This window comes from Lipophrys pholis (assembly GCF_963383615.2).
Source record: "Lipophrys pholis genome assembly, chromosome: 5".
Taxonomy (NCBI): domain Eukaryota; kingdom Metazoa; phylum Chordata; class Actinopteri; order Blenniiformes; family Blenniidae; genus Lipophrys; species Lipophrys pholis.
Window position 1 is genome coordinate 2,883,420 of NC_137628.1, and position 16,398 is coordinate 2,899,817.

The following is a 16,398-nucleotide window of genomic DNA, read 5'->3' on the forward strand; positions in this document are numbered from 1 at the left end:
ACCACACAGACACGGTCGGAAATATTCCAATACCGAGTCATGGGTATAATGACGATATAAAAACGCGTTTATTGACACATAACAAATTATAAATATAATTTTATATTAGTACGATTTAGAGCTTCTCGCACTACATTAAGAAAAGTTAAACGACTTTTTGTGTTCAACAGATTAAAATAGAAGAGATGAGGTTGCAGTTTCTCAGTCTGACCGGCAGGAGGCGGTCAGGTTTCCCATGTTTTAGTGTCCCCAGAAGAAGAACGGCGTTGACAGTGCGCATGCGCCCTGTCATGCTGTCGTCCCTGACTGTGCCAGGGTCGTTCTGATCAGGTCCCTGTTCGCCTCTGGTCATCATGTACCGGCTGCTATCGAGGAGGCTGTGGCCGCTCAGCGGCCCGCACTGCCTCCGGCAGTCCGCCTCACCGCGCCTGTTGAGCGGGCTGCCGGCTGCGCAGGTCCGCAGCACCTTTCTGGACTTCTTCACGGAGAAACACGGGCACCTGCTGGTCCCGTCCTCCCCGGTCCGACCCAGAGGAGACCCCAGCCTGCTGTTCGTTAACGCCGGGATGAACCAGGTCAGAGGAGTGCTGCACCATCCTTCTGAATATTAATGATTCACTACTGGAGCAAAAAAGGCATTTCTGGTCCGGTCAGATGTTTTGGATGAACCGGTTTCCGTGTTAACTGGTGACAGACGTTCTTCAGCGTCCCTTGTTGCCGCAGTAACAGCTGATGTTAGACATCCGGAGCTTCCCTGATCAACTCAGGCGCTCACAGTGAAGTTTGAAGTTGTCTTACCCTCTTGTGAGTGTCTGTGCTGGTTTGATGAACATGTGTCAGACCGTGGCTGTCACTCAGCTGCAGCTGCACGCGCTCAGGTAACGTCGGGGTCCTGCTACGTCACTGAGGGGGCGTGGCTCTGAGGCAGGTAGACTGGTAGTCACCACTGCACTAAGGCTGGATCAAACCTGTGACCTCTGTCAGTGGACAGGTGGAGTTTTTTTTATTTGTTTTAAAGTTTAATAACATAATTGACAGCCACAAAGAAAAAATTGACTTTCTATAGAAGAGGACAGAGGAGAGAACGATGGCATTTAAAGCTCTACCGAATCAGAACTGACAAACAGGGATTGAAGAAGAAAACACTGACATATGAAACATCACCTTCAAAACGCTTTATGATAAACACGGTCTTCTGATCACATTTACACAGAAAGATAAATATTCAACCACACCAGGATCACGAGTTCTTGAATTAATGGAAATGGTCATCGGCTCCTGAGATAAAAATAAATTTGTACTCTATTGATCTTGAACATGCATTTGACTCAATGGAGCATAAAATATTAAGAGCAAAACTACAGCATTAAGGTTCTTCACTGGATGAAAAAGTTCTATAAGTTACAGACACAATTGATGAAAATGGGTGATTTCCACTCATGTTTGGACAGAGCTTGTGGTGTCCCCCCCCCCCCCCCCCCCCCACCCCCCACAAGGCTCAGTATTTGGACTCAGACTGTTAAATTCTACACTTGAGACATAATGATATGATATGCCAACATGTGGGTGTAGTTCTGTGATTAGTTTCGCTAAGTTGTGATGGTGCGTCAAAAGACTGAAGCTTGCGCACGGCCAGGTAAACTGCAGGTGGGAGATCAGAGATTTTTCTTTTTGTCAGTTTAAACCAATCTTCCTGGGAACGGTGGACCCTCGCAGCGACATGGCGTCTTACCGCCGTGTGGTCAACAGCCAGAAGTGCGTTCGAGCCGGCGGGAAGCACAACGATCTGGACGACGTCGGCCAAGACGGATACCACCACACCTTCTTCGAGATGCTGGGCAGCTGGTCATTTGGAGACTACTTCAAGGTGAGAGGGACCGGTGAGGGGGCGGAGCTTCCTGCCCACACACAGCTAAAGGCAGAGCTTTTCAAAGGGGGTGTTCTGACCCTCCTGGGTGTTTTCAGGAGGAAGCGTGTCGCATGGCGTGGAGCCTCCTCACGGAGCATTATGGGATCCCCGTGGACAGACTGTACGTGTCATATTTCGGCGGCGACGCCGCGTCCGGGCTCCCAGCTGACGAGGAGACGCGTCTCATCTGGCTGGACGTCGGGTGAGTCCAGACCTGCGCGCCGCTCTCCCAGACCAGGCTGCTCGTGGCTTCGCTGACCACCGCTCCGCTCCTCAGTGTCCCCCCTGCACGCCTCCGGCCCTTCGGCATGAAGGACAACTTCTGGGAGATGGGGGAATCGGGCCCCTGCGGCCCCTGCACCGAGATCCATTACGACCACGTGGGCGGCAGGGACGCCGCGACGCTCGTCAACGCCGACAGTCCAGAGGTGGTGGAGATCTGGAACCTGGTCTTCATGCAGTACAACCGGTTGGTACACACAGCAGGACCAGTTCAGACCAGATTCCCTTTTCTCAAACTGGTCCAGACCAGATAACACTGTGTCTGTAACGTAATTAAATGGAAACATATTTTTCCGACCATGATTCAGAGAGTGTTGCAGAGTTTGTTTCCTCAATCAATGAACATTATGACTGTTTCACCCGCTATCCAAAACCTGCAAAAAAAAAGGCTTCATATCCAAGACATGTTTACGTATTATTACATTACTGGCTGCAGTTTTTTTCTTCACTTGAAACACTTTCATCTTAGAGTAGAGACATTAGAAGTGATTCTTCTTTGAAAGGACTTTTAATGCTACCTTATTTCATGTAATAGCTTATCACATTATTGGACAAATGTTATTACAATAATGGATCAAATATCTTATTACACCTTTGGCACGTTATTACATTATGAGCTCTATTACATTGACAAAAAGACCAAATCTATTACATTATTGTTCCATGTATCAGAGCGGATGAAGACTCTTTTTTTTTTTTGCAGTTTTATCTTAAAGTTTTCTTTTTTATCTATTATTTTTCCACACTAATCTGAATCTTGCATTTGAAACTTACTGAAAGACTCCCTAACTTTCAGAAAAGGAACATTTGCTCTAAAAATGGACTGAAACTGAGTTTGAGAAATAAAATTTGATACTAATCCGAAGTCAGTGTTGTAACCTTGATGCAGGTCAGACTGGGTTATACTGTGTGTGTGTGTGTGTGTGTGTGTGTGTGTGTGTGTGTGTGTGTGTGTGTGTGTGTGTGTGTGTGTGTGTGTGTGTGTGTGTGTGTGTGTGTGTGTGTGTGTGTGTGTGTGTGTGTGTGTGTGTGTGTGTGTGTGTGTGTGTGTGTGTGTGTGTGTGCATGCGTGCACTCTCAGGGAGGCGGACCGCAGCCTGCGCCTGCTGCCTCGGTTCAGCGTGGACACCGGTTTGGGTTTGGAGCGGTTGGTCAGCGTCCTGCAGGGGAAAACCTCCAACTACGACACAGACCTGTTCACTCCACTGCTGCACGCCATCCACCAGGTACACACGCCCGTTGCCACGCCGACCGCCTGTCCTCACGGTGAGTTCTGCTGTCGTGACTGTTGCCTTGGTGACGCGTGTCCTCAGAGGTCGGGGGTGAGGCCGTACGGGGGCGGGACCAAGGCCGACGGAGGGCAGGTGGACCTGGCTTACAGAGTCGTGGCCGACCACATCCGGACTTTAACGGTGTGCATCGCTGATGGCGTTCATCCGGGCATGTCTGGAGCCGAGTGAGTCGCTGTCCAATCAGCTGTCAGCCCTGTGATGTCACATGGAGGCGGAGTCACTGATTTGCTCGTCTGTCAGGTTGGTGCTGCGGAGGATTTTGCGGCGGGCGGTCCGTTTCTGTGTCGAGGTCCTTCAGACTCCTCAGGGAGCGCTGGCCAGCCTGGTCCCCACCGTCACACACCTGCTGGTAAACTACATTTCCCAGAATCCTCTCTGACTCTGAGCAGCAGCTGCTGACGGTCTCGTTCCCGCAGGGCGACACGTATCCGGAGCTGCACCGCGAGCAGGATCGAGTGAGTTTCTGTCGTGTGACACCTGCACGAGGTGAGTGACGTCACAGGAAGTTGTCATCAGCTGCTGTCTTGCAGGTGATCGACGTCATCAATGAGAACGAGGAGCAGTTTCTGTCGTCTCTGCAGCAGGGCAGCCGGCTGATCCGGCGCACGCTCAGCCGGATGGAGTCCAAACAGGAAGTCTTCCCTGGTCAGTTCCCACTGTGGCGTGTTCACCGTCTCTGTGATGTGTTCACTGGCCCTCTGTGAGACGCAGCGTCGTGTATTTCAGCCTCAGTGGCCTGGTCTCTGCACCGGGACCTGGGCTTCCCTCTGGACCTGGTGGACCTGATGTTGGAGGAGTCGGGGGTCCGAGTCGACGCTCAGGAGCTGCAGCGCCTGACCGCAGAGAACCAGAAGGTAGAATGTTTTTAAATGGACTCCGCTGCCGTGGACTCGGGTGAGCGTTCATGTCATCGGTCCCTGTCCATGTGTCTCAGGTGAGCTCCGACCTGCCAGCAGGCGCCGAGTCCCAGCAGACGCTGGACGTGGTCAGCTTGGCGGAGCTGCAACGTCTCGGGGTCCCTCACAGTGACGACAGCCTCAAATACTCGTACCAGTTGGAACACGACAGATACGGTAAAACGCTCCACCTGAATCTCTCTTGCGCAGGAACCCCCTCCCTGCTCACACCGTCACCTCTGACCCCACGTAGCGTTCCCACCGTGCCGAGCGAGCGTCCTGGCTCTGTACGACGGCGGCGCTCTGGTGTCGGAGGTCAGGGAGAGTCAGCGCTGCGGGGTCGTGTTGGACCGGACCTGCTTCTATTCTGAACAAGGCGGTCAGTCACACGACCGAGGGTACTTCACCCGGGACGGGCTGCAGGTCAGCCTACCACACACAGGTGCATCATGGGAACTGTGTGCGTCCGTCCAGGTGACCGCACACCTGTGATGTCTTTCAGGATGTGGTGTATCCGGTGGGGACGGTTGTCAAAGCCGGAGGATACGTGGTCCATCAGGTGATCGCGGCCGACAGCCTGCAGGTCGGAGACACGGTGCAACTTCACCTCGACCAGGTGGGAAAGCTGACTGGGAATACGGCGCTCCTCTGTTGCAATACGATAGAACGTCATGCTGTCAGGTGTAGTGTCTCTTTTGGCTTTGTTCCCTTTGGTTTATCAAACACTTGAGATAATGCATCTGCACAGTGATCTATAGTCCCATCGATCCTCAACAGCTGTTGTGCAATCCACTACAGTTCACATCTACTACCCCAAAGAGCCTCTTCAGTCTTCCTTACCCTGCTCCGTGAACTTTAAAGAATGGAGATCAAAGTGAAGAGGAGCCTTTATATCAACAAACTGGAGGCTGGAGAGCAACGGAGAAACTCCACACACAGAAATGTGTGGATAGACGTCACTATTTGGTTTGGAAAATAAATTCACAAACGTCACACCTTTCACTATACTCCTGCTGACCCGTTTTTGGTCGTGTCGCAATACACAATGTCCACCACCAGAGGGCACCAACAAAGTCCAGAGAGCTGCATGGCTTGAAGAAGGGGGTCTTGTCCTGGATCAGTCTCTGTCACTTCATCAACCTGAAACATCTCTTATGAAGACCGCTACTGATTTGCTTCGTGTTCTGTTTCTGTTGACGTTTTGTGAACTCTGCTGGGTGATGGTTCATATCTCAGGCGCACAGGCTGTCCTGCATGGTGAAACACACGGCGACTCACGTGCTCAACTTCGCTCTGAGGAAACTCTTGGGCCCGTCGACACAGCAGCGAGGATCTCACGTGTCTGCTGACCGTCTGCGCTTCGACTGCAGCGTCAAGGTTAGCACACGCGTGTGTGTGTAAGTGTGTGTGTGTGTGTATATGTATATCCAACACTCTGTTGGTCGTCCTCAGGGTTCTCTGAGCGTCTCTCAGCTGCAGCAGCTTGATGAATTTATCAGCAACATCATCTCTGAGAACCAGGCAGTCCATAGCCAGGAAGTCCCTCTGCAGGCAGCTCGCAGCATCGCAGGCCTCAGAACCGTGGACGAGGTCAGTTCTCTTTCTGTGCGTGTTTGTTGGCGTGTACATGTTTTACAGGTGTGTGTGTGTTTCAGGTGTATCCGGACCCGGTCCGTGTGGTGTCTCTGGAGGTTCCGGTTTCAGAGCTGCTGGACGGTCAGCCGGCCAGAGAGACATCGGTGGAGCTCTGCTGTGGAACGTGAGACTGACACACACACCTGAACTCGTCTGTTCACTCATTCATTCGCTCACTCTTTGGCCTGTCGGATGTCCTCAGCCACCTCCTGCGGACTGCGGACATCCAGGACCTGGTGATCACGTCGGAGAGGCAGATGGTGAGAGGAATCAGCCGGATCATTGCCGTGACGGGACGAGAGGCCACACAGGTCAGAGGAGTGGACGAATGAAAATTAAGTGTTCATGAAAAGACAAATGTCACATGATTGAGTGGTTGTGACCAGGCTCGAGAGGCGGGACACGTTCTGTCAGAGGAGGTGGACTCGCTGTCCGTCAGGTTCTCAGACTCCACCCCCTCAACCATCGAAGCCACCCGGCGCCTTGTCAAGGAGGTCGGCGTCCTTTCTGACGTAAGCCTGTCACACGGTGAAACTGCAAGGTGAGAGGGTGACACACGGCAGCCATTTGATACTGTGGTGTGTCTGACAGGCTGTAGACAACACGCCCATCCCCCAGTGGCAGCGCAAGGAACTGCAGGCACACCTGAAGGCCCTGCAGAGGAGCGCCAACACCCGCAACCGCAAGCTTGAAGCCAAAGAGGTGTGTGTGAACAACCGCACACATACACACACATGTGCACACTCTTACACTTTCCCATCATGCTTTGCGCAGGCTACAGCGAAGGCTCGGGAGGTGCTGGAGAAGCGGGAGGAGTTGAAAGACGTGTTCGTGGATCACGTGGAAACTGATTCTCTGTCGGTACGAAACGTTCAGATCTGTAATCTGAAATAATGAACAGTCACAGTAATCTGTAACTAATCTGCTCCGGGCGGTTTCAGGTGCTGATGAAGACTGTGAACCAGCTCAGCTCCACCGCTCCGCTCAGTCATGTGATGCTGCTGGCGCCCCAGAGGGATTCTGGGAAACTTTTCTGTGCTTGTCAGGTTCCCAAGGTAACGTCCAGTGACATCACAGGGGGTGGGGCCTATCTGGGGTCTTAAATGATAAACTTGAGGTTCTCTTATTGGCCGCCTCTCCACAGGACTCGCCGGCCCTCGCTGCCTCTGATTGGGCTGTTGCCGTTTGTCATCACTTCAGCGGGAGCGCCGGAGGATCGGCGCTGGTCGCCAAGGGAACGGGTAACTGCAGTGACGTCGCCGAGGCTCTTCGGTGGGCCGAGGACTTCGCCCGCCGTAGAACACAGCGATGACGTTTTCAGCGGGTTGCTTGATTTTTGTGTTTAGTGTTCTTTTTTGTAAAAAGAAATAAACCGTACTGCTCAGTCACCATTTTATTCTGATTACATCGTCACACACCACCTGACCAATCAGAGAGCAGGAGATCACACAGGCAGCTCTGCAGGTCAGGGCCAAGGTCATGTTGATCCGCCGTCCTCACAGCAGAGACAGTTCGAGCCACTGAAGGAGACAAACAACCAAACATGGAGGAGACTGCTTTGTGACTTTTGTCCACATGCTACAAACTTTTTCATGTATGTATGCAATTTACTGAAAATAAAGTTTTATATACTCTAAAATTCTCTTTGTAAGTGATGTAACAATGAGACACAGCTGATAGTTACAGTTCCAGCTGTTGAGGTTTCCTACCTGCACGAAGCTCAGTTTGATGGTTCCAGATCCGCCATCGTCCAGCGACTGAAACGTGTCTGTGGAGAAGAAGAAACGGCAGCGTAAAGACGAGCGGCAAGCCAGCAGTGAGCCTTCTGCCGAGTCGGCACTCACCAAACATGTTCTCCAGGCGAACCAGGCAGCCCACGAAGTTATCGAAGTCGATGGTGAGGTCCCTTTCACTGTACCGAGCCACTAAGATCTGATGCAGAGGGTTGTTCAGACTGAAGCCTGGCAGACAAAACAGAGGGCGTCAGACCTCGGTCGCAGTGTGAACAAATTAACAGGCGGTCTACCTGTTTCCTCCACAGCCAACCGCATCTCTGTGGAGCTCATCGTCCCAGAGTTATCCACATCGTGCTGTCGGTACACTTTCTGTCAACAAACAAACAAACAGCACAGCGTCAGGCGTCTTCTCTTCTCGTATGAAAAAAAGACATTTCTTCAATTCATTTTCCAGTTCTGGGTAAACCCACCAGGTAATTATCGATTTTGGTCCACAGAATTTTAAATTCCACCAGTCCGAGTTTCCCGCTGCCGTCTTTCTGAAGCGACAGGTTCAGGAAGTGACGTCACCAAAGCCTCACTCACCTGCTCTACCTCAGAACGTTTTATTAAGGGTTAGGGTTAAGAAGCCGTGAACAGGGGCGAAGGATACGTCCAGCATGTTGACCATGTTACGGCACGTCGTGAGGCTGAAGCCACTCGTCTTAATGTCAGAACCTGGGGAGCAAAGACACGGTGACGAGAGCGACACGGCGATGTGAGACGGCGCGAGGCGGTCCGACTTACGTTTGGTGACCACCTTGTTGAGGATCCTCTGCAGCTCGAAGGCGCTGATCTCAGAGTCCTGCGGAAAGGCAAAGGCTCAGATCAGACATCTCCATCGGTGACTTCTGGCTCCGACTGGTTCAAGGCGACTCACCCCTCCGGCCAGTTGTCCAAACAAACCCCTGAAGCGGTCGTCAATATCGTCCTCGTCAAAGTGGATCTGCGGCAGAACAACAAAACTTCCAGCATCAGTCCCACGACCCCCAGGTGCCGCCACTTGGCCATCAGCGGGTGAAGGACAGCCTCACCTTCTCCACGCGGCTCTCGATGGGGTCGTCCAGCTCTCTGGAAACATACATTACGTCACGTTAACTTGAGGAACGTCTCGGATAAACTGTACCGAGGTTCTGTTGAGCAGTTGTTAGGTCTGATCTTGGTCTCATGATGTCAAATATAAACAGTACGGAAGAGTATTGGGGTCACTGAAGAAAAAGAAAATAATTTAATTCTCATGCTTATCGAGAAAAAGTTAAAGATTTTATTTTTTATTTTTTTAAATACAAAGTGGAAACGTCCTTCTCCTCTGGTCCAACCTTCATTTGTTTGTGGATGCCAAAATAATCACATTAAATCACATAATTCTGACTATATCGTGTTGCTTGCGGCTTCTGAACATTCAGAAACAGCCTACGAGCACCCAGCAGGGATCGGTGCCCATCATGTCCCTCGTACTCCCGTAAGAAGTCTGTGAGGAGCGACGGAGTCTCTTCAAAGTCTTAATTCTGATGAAAACTGCAGTGTGTTAATGAGCCATAGCCTGTTCTGAATTCTGAAGACCATTAAACTGCCTGCAATGGATTTTGTAGAAGCAGTGACATGCGCTGACTTTTTACACTTTCTTTTAATGTGCATAAATATCTAAGCATATTTTCTCAGAGCGCATGAGTATTTTATTTTTCCAGTAGCCCTTTACACTCTCCCGTAGAACCGCATGATGAGGAGGCCTGCTTAAATACTGAATCGTAATTGAACCAGGAAATCTATTGGTCCGTCGGTGGAGCCAACGCCTCTGAATTGTTTCCGATCGGCTCCTGGTTAGAGGACAGGAAGAGGCGCCACCGTCACTCACTGGAAGTCGACTTGTTTCTCGGTGAAAACGCGCACGCAGAAGTCTCCGTTCTTGTTGGGCTCAAAGGTGGACGGGACCACCACGTACTCTCCCGGCGGCAGACACAGGCGGCTGCACACCTCCCGCAGGTTGATGAAGGTCTCGGAGCGAGCGGCCGAGGCGTTCCGCAGGAAGAAGTTCCTGTTCAGGTGGACGTTCCTTTGACCAGAAAACTGACAGAGAGAGACGCAGGTGAACTTCCACCAATCAGAGCGTCGACCGAGACACGCTGAGCTCAGCGAGCGGCGACGGGTCTCACCTCATCGGGAACCTGACAGACGGGAAAATGAAACCGGACTCAGTTTGATCGGGGCAGAAGGACTCAAGATGCACACACGCAATCAACCTGGGAGGAGAATCCTCTTCCTCATTCTACTCACCTCGTAGACGGCGAAGCCGACGGTTTGCATGTCCTCGCCCATCTTCCTCATGCGCCGCCGGTTCTTTTGGATCACCCCGACCACCAGACTGCAGCCGGCCTCCCCGTCATCGGGGTCGTCGTCCTCCTCGTCCAGTCGGATCACGAACTGGGGGTTGGTCCAGAAAGTGTCTGCAGGTCGGAGCCACCGTCAAACATTGGTCATATAGTCCAGAACAGTCCCTGCCAAGAAATGACTTGATAACTGATCATAAAGGTGATTTGTTGCCCTTCACTGAAACCTGCGTGAAGGAGAACTGGGGGAAAATATCTTAACCCTTTGTTGTCAGATCGTTTCCTGAATTTCCTGAGTTCCTCTAAATCTCACTAGGGGACTCCGAAATGAAAAGAAATGATAAATAGAATAATTGTGGAAGTGTTGTCTGACGAGCACTCTGTTAACCGATAGGAAGGCTCACTGGGGAAGTTCCTGCAGCCTCCGGCCGTGGAGCCGCTCCTCCAGCTGCCCTCGAACTTGGACAGAGCCCACTTCGAGACGCTGTCGTCAGTCAGAGCGTCGGGAGTGAGGTTACAGATCTCCACCCGGGAGTAGTGGCGGCAGAAGTCTGAGAAGGACATCCTGCAAGACAGAGCTCAGGGTTCACATCGCCCACACCCAGAGTGTGTTACCTACAGTAACATTCAGAGTGAAGTGTGTGACTGCACACACACTGTTACCAGAACTCGCCGTCCTCCGAGCGATGGCTCAGACGCTCTCGGTCGTCATCGTTGATGGACCGCCACTGCGCCGAACTACACACACACACACACACACACACACACACACACACACACACACACACACACACACACACACACACACACACACACACACACACACACACACACACACACACACACACACACACACACACACACACACACACACACACACACACACACACACACACACACACACACACACACACACACACACACACACACACACACGGCAAAAGTTAAGCTTCCCTGTGAGGTCAGTTCAGGTAAGTATCACTGGTTATTTAGTTTAACAAAGTTTTTGAGTCTTCATCGGTTTATTTCCGTCTGGTATGTGGCGCCGGCTTTATCAATAAAGTTTTAGATTACTTGTCGCTCCAGGCGCCGGTCCACTCCACCTGACCCCACGGGTTCCTGATCCGGATCAGTTTCTCCATGTCCCCTCGGTACTCCACCTGCAGCCAACGGCAACCAGTATTACAGCGCCCTCGCCTGGTTTATACCTGCAGCGCACAACGCCAGGGGGCGTGGCTTACCTCGGCTGCACCTGTCACGGAGTAGGCGTGGCCCTTCACCAGCTTCTGATGAGTGACGGCCTCCGAGTCAGATGAGCTGGTGATCTGAAATGTTTGAACGAACGAACACGCGGTGAGGTTTGATCACACGTCCACCACTGAAGATCAGAGGAGGAAAATATTGAGCCGACGTTTTGACATTTGGCAGACTTAAAAAATTTCAGACACCGATTGTGACTCATCTCTTACGTCAATGGAGCAGCCCATCAGGGAGCCTCTGTTCAGAGCTTTCTGGATGATGTGGAACAGCAGACGTGGGTTCTCCTTCCTCAGCTCGTGGACCTCGGCGATCCCGCCGGTGAAATCCTCAAAGCCCTCCGTGGTCGATCCTCCAGAGAGAGCCTCATAGCAGCCGTTCAGCCTGCGGTGACAGACGCAGTCACGCCCGTCAAACAGAGGACAACGCCCAAGGACAACAAAGGACACGGAACCACTGAAGACGCCGGTGTGCTGGTGTGGCGTTGATGTTTGTAATAACTTCAAATAATCTGTCCCCCATCGCTCAGAACAAAAACGACAGGCCCCTGCCACGACCACAAACCACTCTGTCAGGGGTCTGCAACCTGCAGCTCTGGAGCCACATGTGGCTCTTCAGCTCCTCTGCAGCGGCTCCAGGACATCTAGAGAGAATTTATAAACATTTGACCTACATTCTGATTTTATTTGAACGCCTCACGGATTTTCTTCCCCAACAGCGAAAACAGCTAAATAAAGTGAAACCGCGAAAACAGACGGAATTGCTTTTTTTCTTTCAGATTTTTAAATATCTAAAAATGCATAAATAAAAAAAAAATTAGCAGAAAAGGTAAAAGCAAAATGATTAAAATTCGTAATAGTTTGGCAGTTTTTTTTTTGTTAAATCAAGAAAATATAAGAAAAACGGGAAATGGAAGGAAAGTGGAAAAACAGAAGGACAAAATTAAATTAGAATTTCTCAAACCACGAGAAAACGCAGAGCGGCGCTAAATAGTTAAACAGCTCAAGTGGCTAAAATAGTCGAGACGCTTAAAATAGCTAAAACGTGAAAATCTATAAAGAAAAAAAAAGGAATAATCTCTAAAAATGACAAGAGCAAAACTGTAATAAAATATTAAAACTTAACCTATGACCCTTTATGAATGAAACCTTTTTGTTTGTTTAGGAAGGTTTTTTTTAAAAATATGTTTTTTCTTCATTTACATGTTTTGCGGATCTGGACAAATTTCATTTGGTGGAAAATTGCGAAGATGGCTCTATTAGTCATAAAGGTTGCAGCCCCCTGCACTTTGTCAGCAACCGCAACGACGTAGACGTGTTTTCCAACCAAGTGGAGACTCGGGTGTTTGGGGGGGGGGGGGGGGGGGTCTCACTTGGCGTAGGCCTTTTCCAGCAGGGCGCTCCAGAACTCCCTCCCCTCGGCCGAGTGGACGAACATCAGCTCTCCATCTTTGACTGGCAGCCGGTCGTCGATCACCACGTCCACCCACTCGCCAAACTGCCAGAACTGGAGACACACGAGGAGCCGGGGGTCAAAGGTCAGAGGAATGAAAGACAGTGGGACAGACGGGGGGGACAAAGGAGGAGAAGGGGACGTTTTTGTTTGTCTGCGATCAGGGTTTGTGGAAACTTTCAGTGGTTCTTTTGCTGTTTGTACCTCGAAGTGAAAGATCCCGGCATAATATCCGTCTTCGAAGCTCTGACCATGAGGGACGACTCGAGCCAGGACCTCCTTGTTCAGGGTCAGGGAGGCGATGGCAGCCAGGAGCCAGCAGTCGCCTGGAGGAGGAGGAGGAGGAGGAGGAGGAGGAGGAGGAGGAGGAGGTGGTGGAGGTGTGAGTGCATTTCAGCAGTTTTGTGAAGAAATCCTCATGGACAGATTGCAATTGTAACTCCACTGATGTAACTTCATCTAACATCCAGACTATAGAGCATCTTCCCCCTCTAACATTCAGACTATAGAGCATCTTCCTCCTCCAACATTCAGACTATGGGGCATCTTCCTCCTCTAACATCCACAGAGCATCTTCCTCCTTTGACATCCAAATTATAGAGCATCTTCATCCTTTAACATCCAGATTATAGAGCATATTCCTCCTCTAACATAGATTATCTTGCTCTAACATCCAGATTATAGAGCATCTTCCTCCTCCAACATCCAGATTATAGAGCATCTTCCTCCCCTAACATTCAATTTATAGAGCATCTTCCTGAGCTTACATCCAGATTATAGAGCATCGCCCTCCGCTAGTATCCAGATTATAGAGCATCTTCCTCTAATATTCAGATTATAGAGCATCTTCCTCCCAACATCCAGATTATAGAGCATCTTTCTCCCAACATCCAGATTATAGCTGTGACTAGCATCAGCTATAATACATACAGACACGTGGACATTAATAACACAGGAACTTTAACAAGGAAGTATTTTTTGCCTGCAGAAATTACTAAAGTACTTCCACTACTCCTTAAAATGTACCCGGTGACTGGAACCACACGGCCTGTCAGTAACTTCCTGAAACGAAGTAATAGTTGTTTGAATAAAAACGGTGTGCTGCTGCATCTGTTACGAGTCTCAGCTTCAAGTCTTTATTTGATTGGCTGAAGTCTGCGGCGTGGTGACATCACAGGGAGCCGCCGCCCGGTGCATGTTTTTACTCTCCATGTTGACAAGACGACGCTCGTCAGCGGCAACCCCAGAGCCGCCCATACATACGAACAAAACATACACACACACAAACACAAAACAAACACACAAACACTCACATCCTGACACACCCATCTGAGTGGAATTTTACCGGAGTGTTGCGGCACTACAACTGTGTGTGTGTGTGTGTGTGTGTGTGTGTGTGTGTGTGTGTGTGTGTGTGTTTAAAAGGAAAAAAAAAATCTGTTTGTAAATCTGATATGAGTTACAATTTGAAAAAATTAAAAATTACTAAGAGTCTCTCTCGCACACGCGCGCGCGCGCGCACACACACACACACACACACACACACACACACACACACACACACACACACACACACACACACACACACACACACACACACACACACACACACACACACACACACACACACACACACACACACACACACACACACACACACACACACACACACACACACACACACACACACACACACACAGGTGTGTAGACCCAGGTACGTTGTTTCTCTGTGCTGTGACTCAGACTCTGACACTCCGGCTGTCTGGAACCGGTTCGTCAGGTTTGTGATGCGAGCGTCTCCTCACCCAGAGCGCCCTGACAGATGTCCGTCCTCGTGGCTTCGGACACGATGAACTCGGGACACGAGGTCAACTCCTGCACATAGACACACATCAGGACCTGGAGGAGCAGTCTGTCACCGTGGCAACAAGACCCCCAACAAACACACAGCAAAGAAAGAAAAACAATAACCCCCTTCTTATGATCACAATGTTACAGTCATTATTATTATTATTATCATTATTATTGTTATTATTGAATGAGATTAGGAATATTTGTTTATTCTAATCCAACATGTTTAATAATAATTCATCCTCTGGTATTATCTGGCTCCCCTGCAGATCATTTGAATATTCCTCAAACTCGTTTTTACATGACACCATCAGGGCCTTATCTCAAGAGCCCAGGTGAATCTGTGCGGGTGTGCAAGGCAAGAAGACATTACATTAGATTAGATGAGTTTACTTTAGATAAGATTACGTTACGTTACATTACACCAGATTAGATAAAATCAGATAATGTCTGATCTGTCCCATATTGAGTGGAATCTGTCCATCATCCACTCGGTCTGACTTCCTGTCCCTGTTCTGTGGGGGGGGGGCAGGGTCTGGGGTCGGGTCGGCGGGGGGGGGGGGGTTAACCCACCGTAGGCCGCGTCCAGCTGACCCCTCGGACCTTGTAGGAGCTGGGACCGAGCTCTTTAAAGCCCAGAGAGGAGGCGTAGGCCGGGAAGGTCTCGTCCTGGAACAGACGGCCGCTTTCCAGACACTGCCGCCGCAGAGACTCGAAGTCCTGGTTCAGGTACCGGACTGCGTGGCTGTTGGTGCCGATGCCCTGGTTCTTCTCCCGGCTGTGCTGCAGGGTGCTCGCGATGCCGGCCATGCTGCCGATCCGGAGAGTCCTGGAGAGTCCTAGAGAGTCCTAGAGAGTCCGAAAGAGAGTCCTGGAGAGTACTAGAGAGTGCTGTGGTGAGCCCCGAGGAGTCTCGCTGGGTCTGGGTTCTGGGCGCGGCCACTCAGGATGTTCAGGTGTTCTGATGCCAATAAGGGCGTGGAGAGGGAAACGACTGCTTTCAAAACAAAACGCATCAGGTTGGAAATTAAGTTTCTGCAACAAAATACCACAAACAAGTCATCCTTGTTGGCTCTTTAATCACATTAAATTAGTCTGGAGCTGAAAGTCTGAAATAAAGAACGAACATAATAATTCTTATAGCTGCATACACAAATAAGGTTGCATTAATGAAGTGTCATAAATACAAATTAGATTTATTTGATGGATTTTCTCGCTTTTACATCTTGGCTGTTTTAGCCTTTCTATAGCCGCTGTATGTTTCCCAATACATAAAGTTTGGGCTATACTTGTAATTTCTTTATTTATTTATTTTTCCTTTTTAAGCTTTTTTTCGTTCTCGTTTACTTTTTTATTAGTATCCAATTTTTCTTTCTTTCAATTTCTTTTCTTTCTTGCTCCTGTTTCTTTTCCTCCTTTTTTAATTTTTTTTTTTTTTAATTTTCCTTTTTCTCCCTGTTTCATTGTCCTCATGTCTACAGCTGACATTGCTGTTCGTAACCTGGGGATTGAGGTCATTTTTGAAAGTCATCGTGGAATGCAAATAAAATACTAATTCTGAAAGCTCGTTGGAGCTGAAGAGCCACATGTGGCATTTCAGTCGAAAGGACCAAAGGTCACATGACTGGTACTGGTGTAGAAGATCTTGATGTAGTACCTGTAGTATCTGTTCTGTGTATTATAGAGGAGAGCGTCACGTGAAGTTCACACCTTCATATGAAA

At 49.8% G+C, this 16,398-nt stretch overlaps 2 protein-coding genes across 2 annotated transcripts; one reads left to right on the plus strand and one right to left on the minus strand.

The window, feature by feature from the left end:
* Positions 1-271: 271 nt before the first annotated feature.
* On the plus strand, positions 272-7,649 carry aars2 (alanyl-tRNA synthetase 2, mitochondrial (putative)). The gene is made up of 22 exons (XM_080462811.1): positions 272-575; positions 1,679-1,867; positions 1,966-2,111; positions 2,187-2,378; positions 3,273-3,417; positions 3,505-3,647; positions 3,724-3,832; positions 3,900-3,938; positions 4,014-4,128; positions 4,210-4,337; positions 4,418-4,556; positions 4,633-4,802; positions 4,882-4,995; positions 5,616-5,756; positions 5,832-5,969; positions 6,035-6,138; positions 6,217-6,325; positions 6,401-6,526; positions 6,606-6,716; positions 6,789-6,875; positions 6,956-7,069; positions 7,159-7,649. Exons 1-22 carry the CDS (start codon positions 354-356, stop codon positions 7,324-7,326), a joined length of 2,949 nt encoding a protein of 982 aa, XP_080318937.1. The 5' UTR covers positions 272-353; the 3' UTR covers positions 7,327-7,649.
* On the minus strand, positions 7,396-15,606 carry LOC308109323 (calpain-2 catalytic subunit-like). Its single transcript, XM_080462812.1, has 21 exons — positions 15,250-15,606; positions 14,631-14,700; positions 13,030-13,151; positions 12,746-12,879; positions 11,586-11,757; positions 11,358-11,441; positions 11,191-11,276; positions 10,780-10,854; positions 10,521-10,681; positions 10,064-10,233; positions 9,943-9,954; positions 9,645-9,856; positions 8,824-8,860; positions 8,670-8,735; positions 8,537-8,594; positions 8,403-8,467; positions 8,221-8,289; positions 8,041-8,119; positions 7,859-7,975; positions 7,724-7,782; positions 7,396-7,534 (listed from the first exon to the last, which is right to left on the minus strand). Exons 1-21 carry the CDS (start codon positions 15,484-15,486, stop codon positions 7,511-7,513), a joined length of 2,109 nt encoding a protein of 702 aa, XP_080318938.1. The 5' UTR covers positions 15,487-15,606; the 3' UTR covers positions 7,396-7,510.
* Positions 15,607-16,398: the final 792 nt, after the last annotated feature.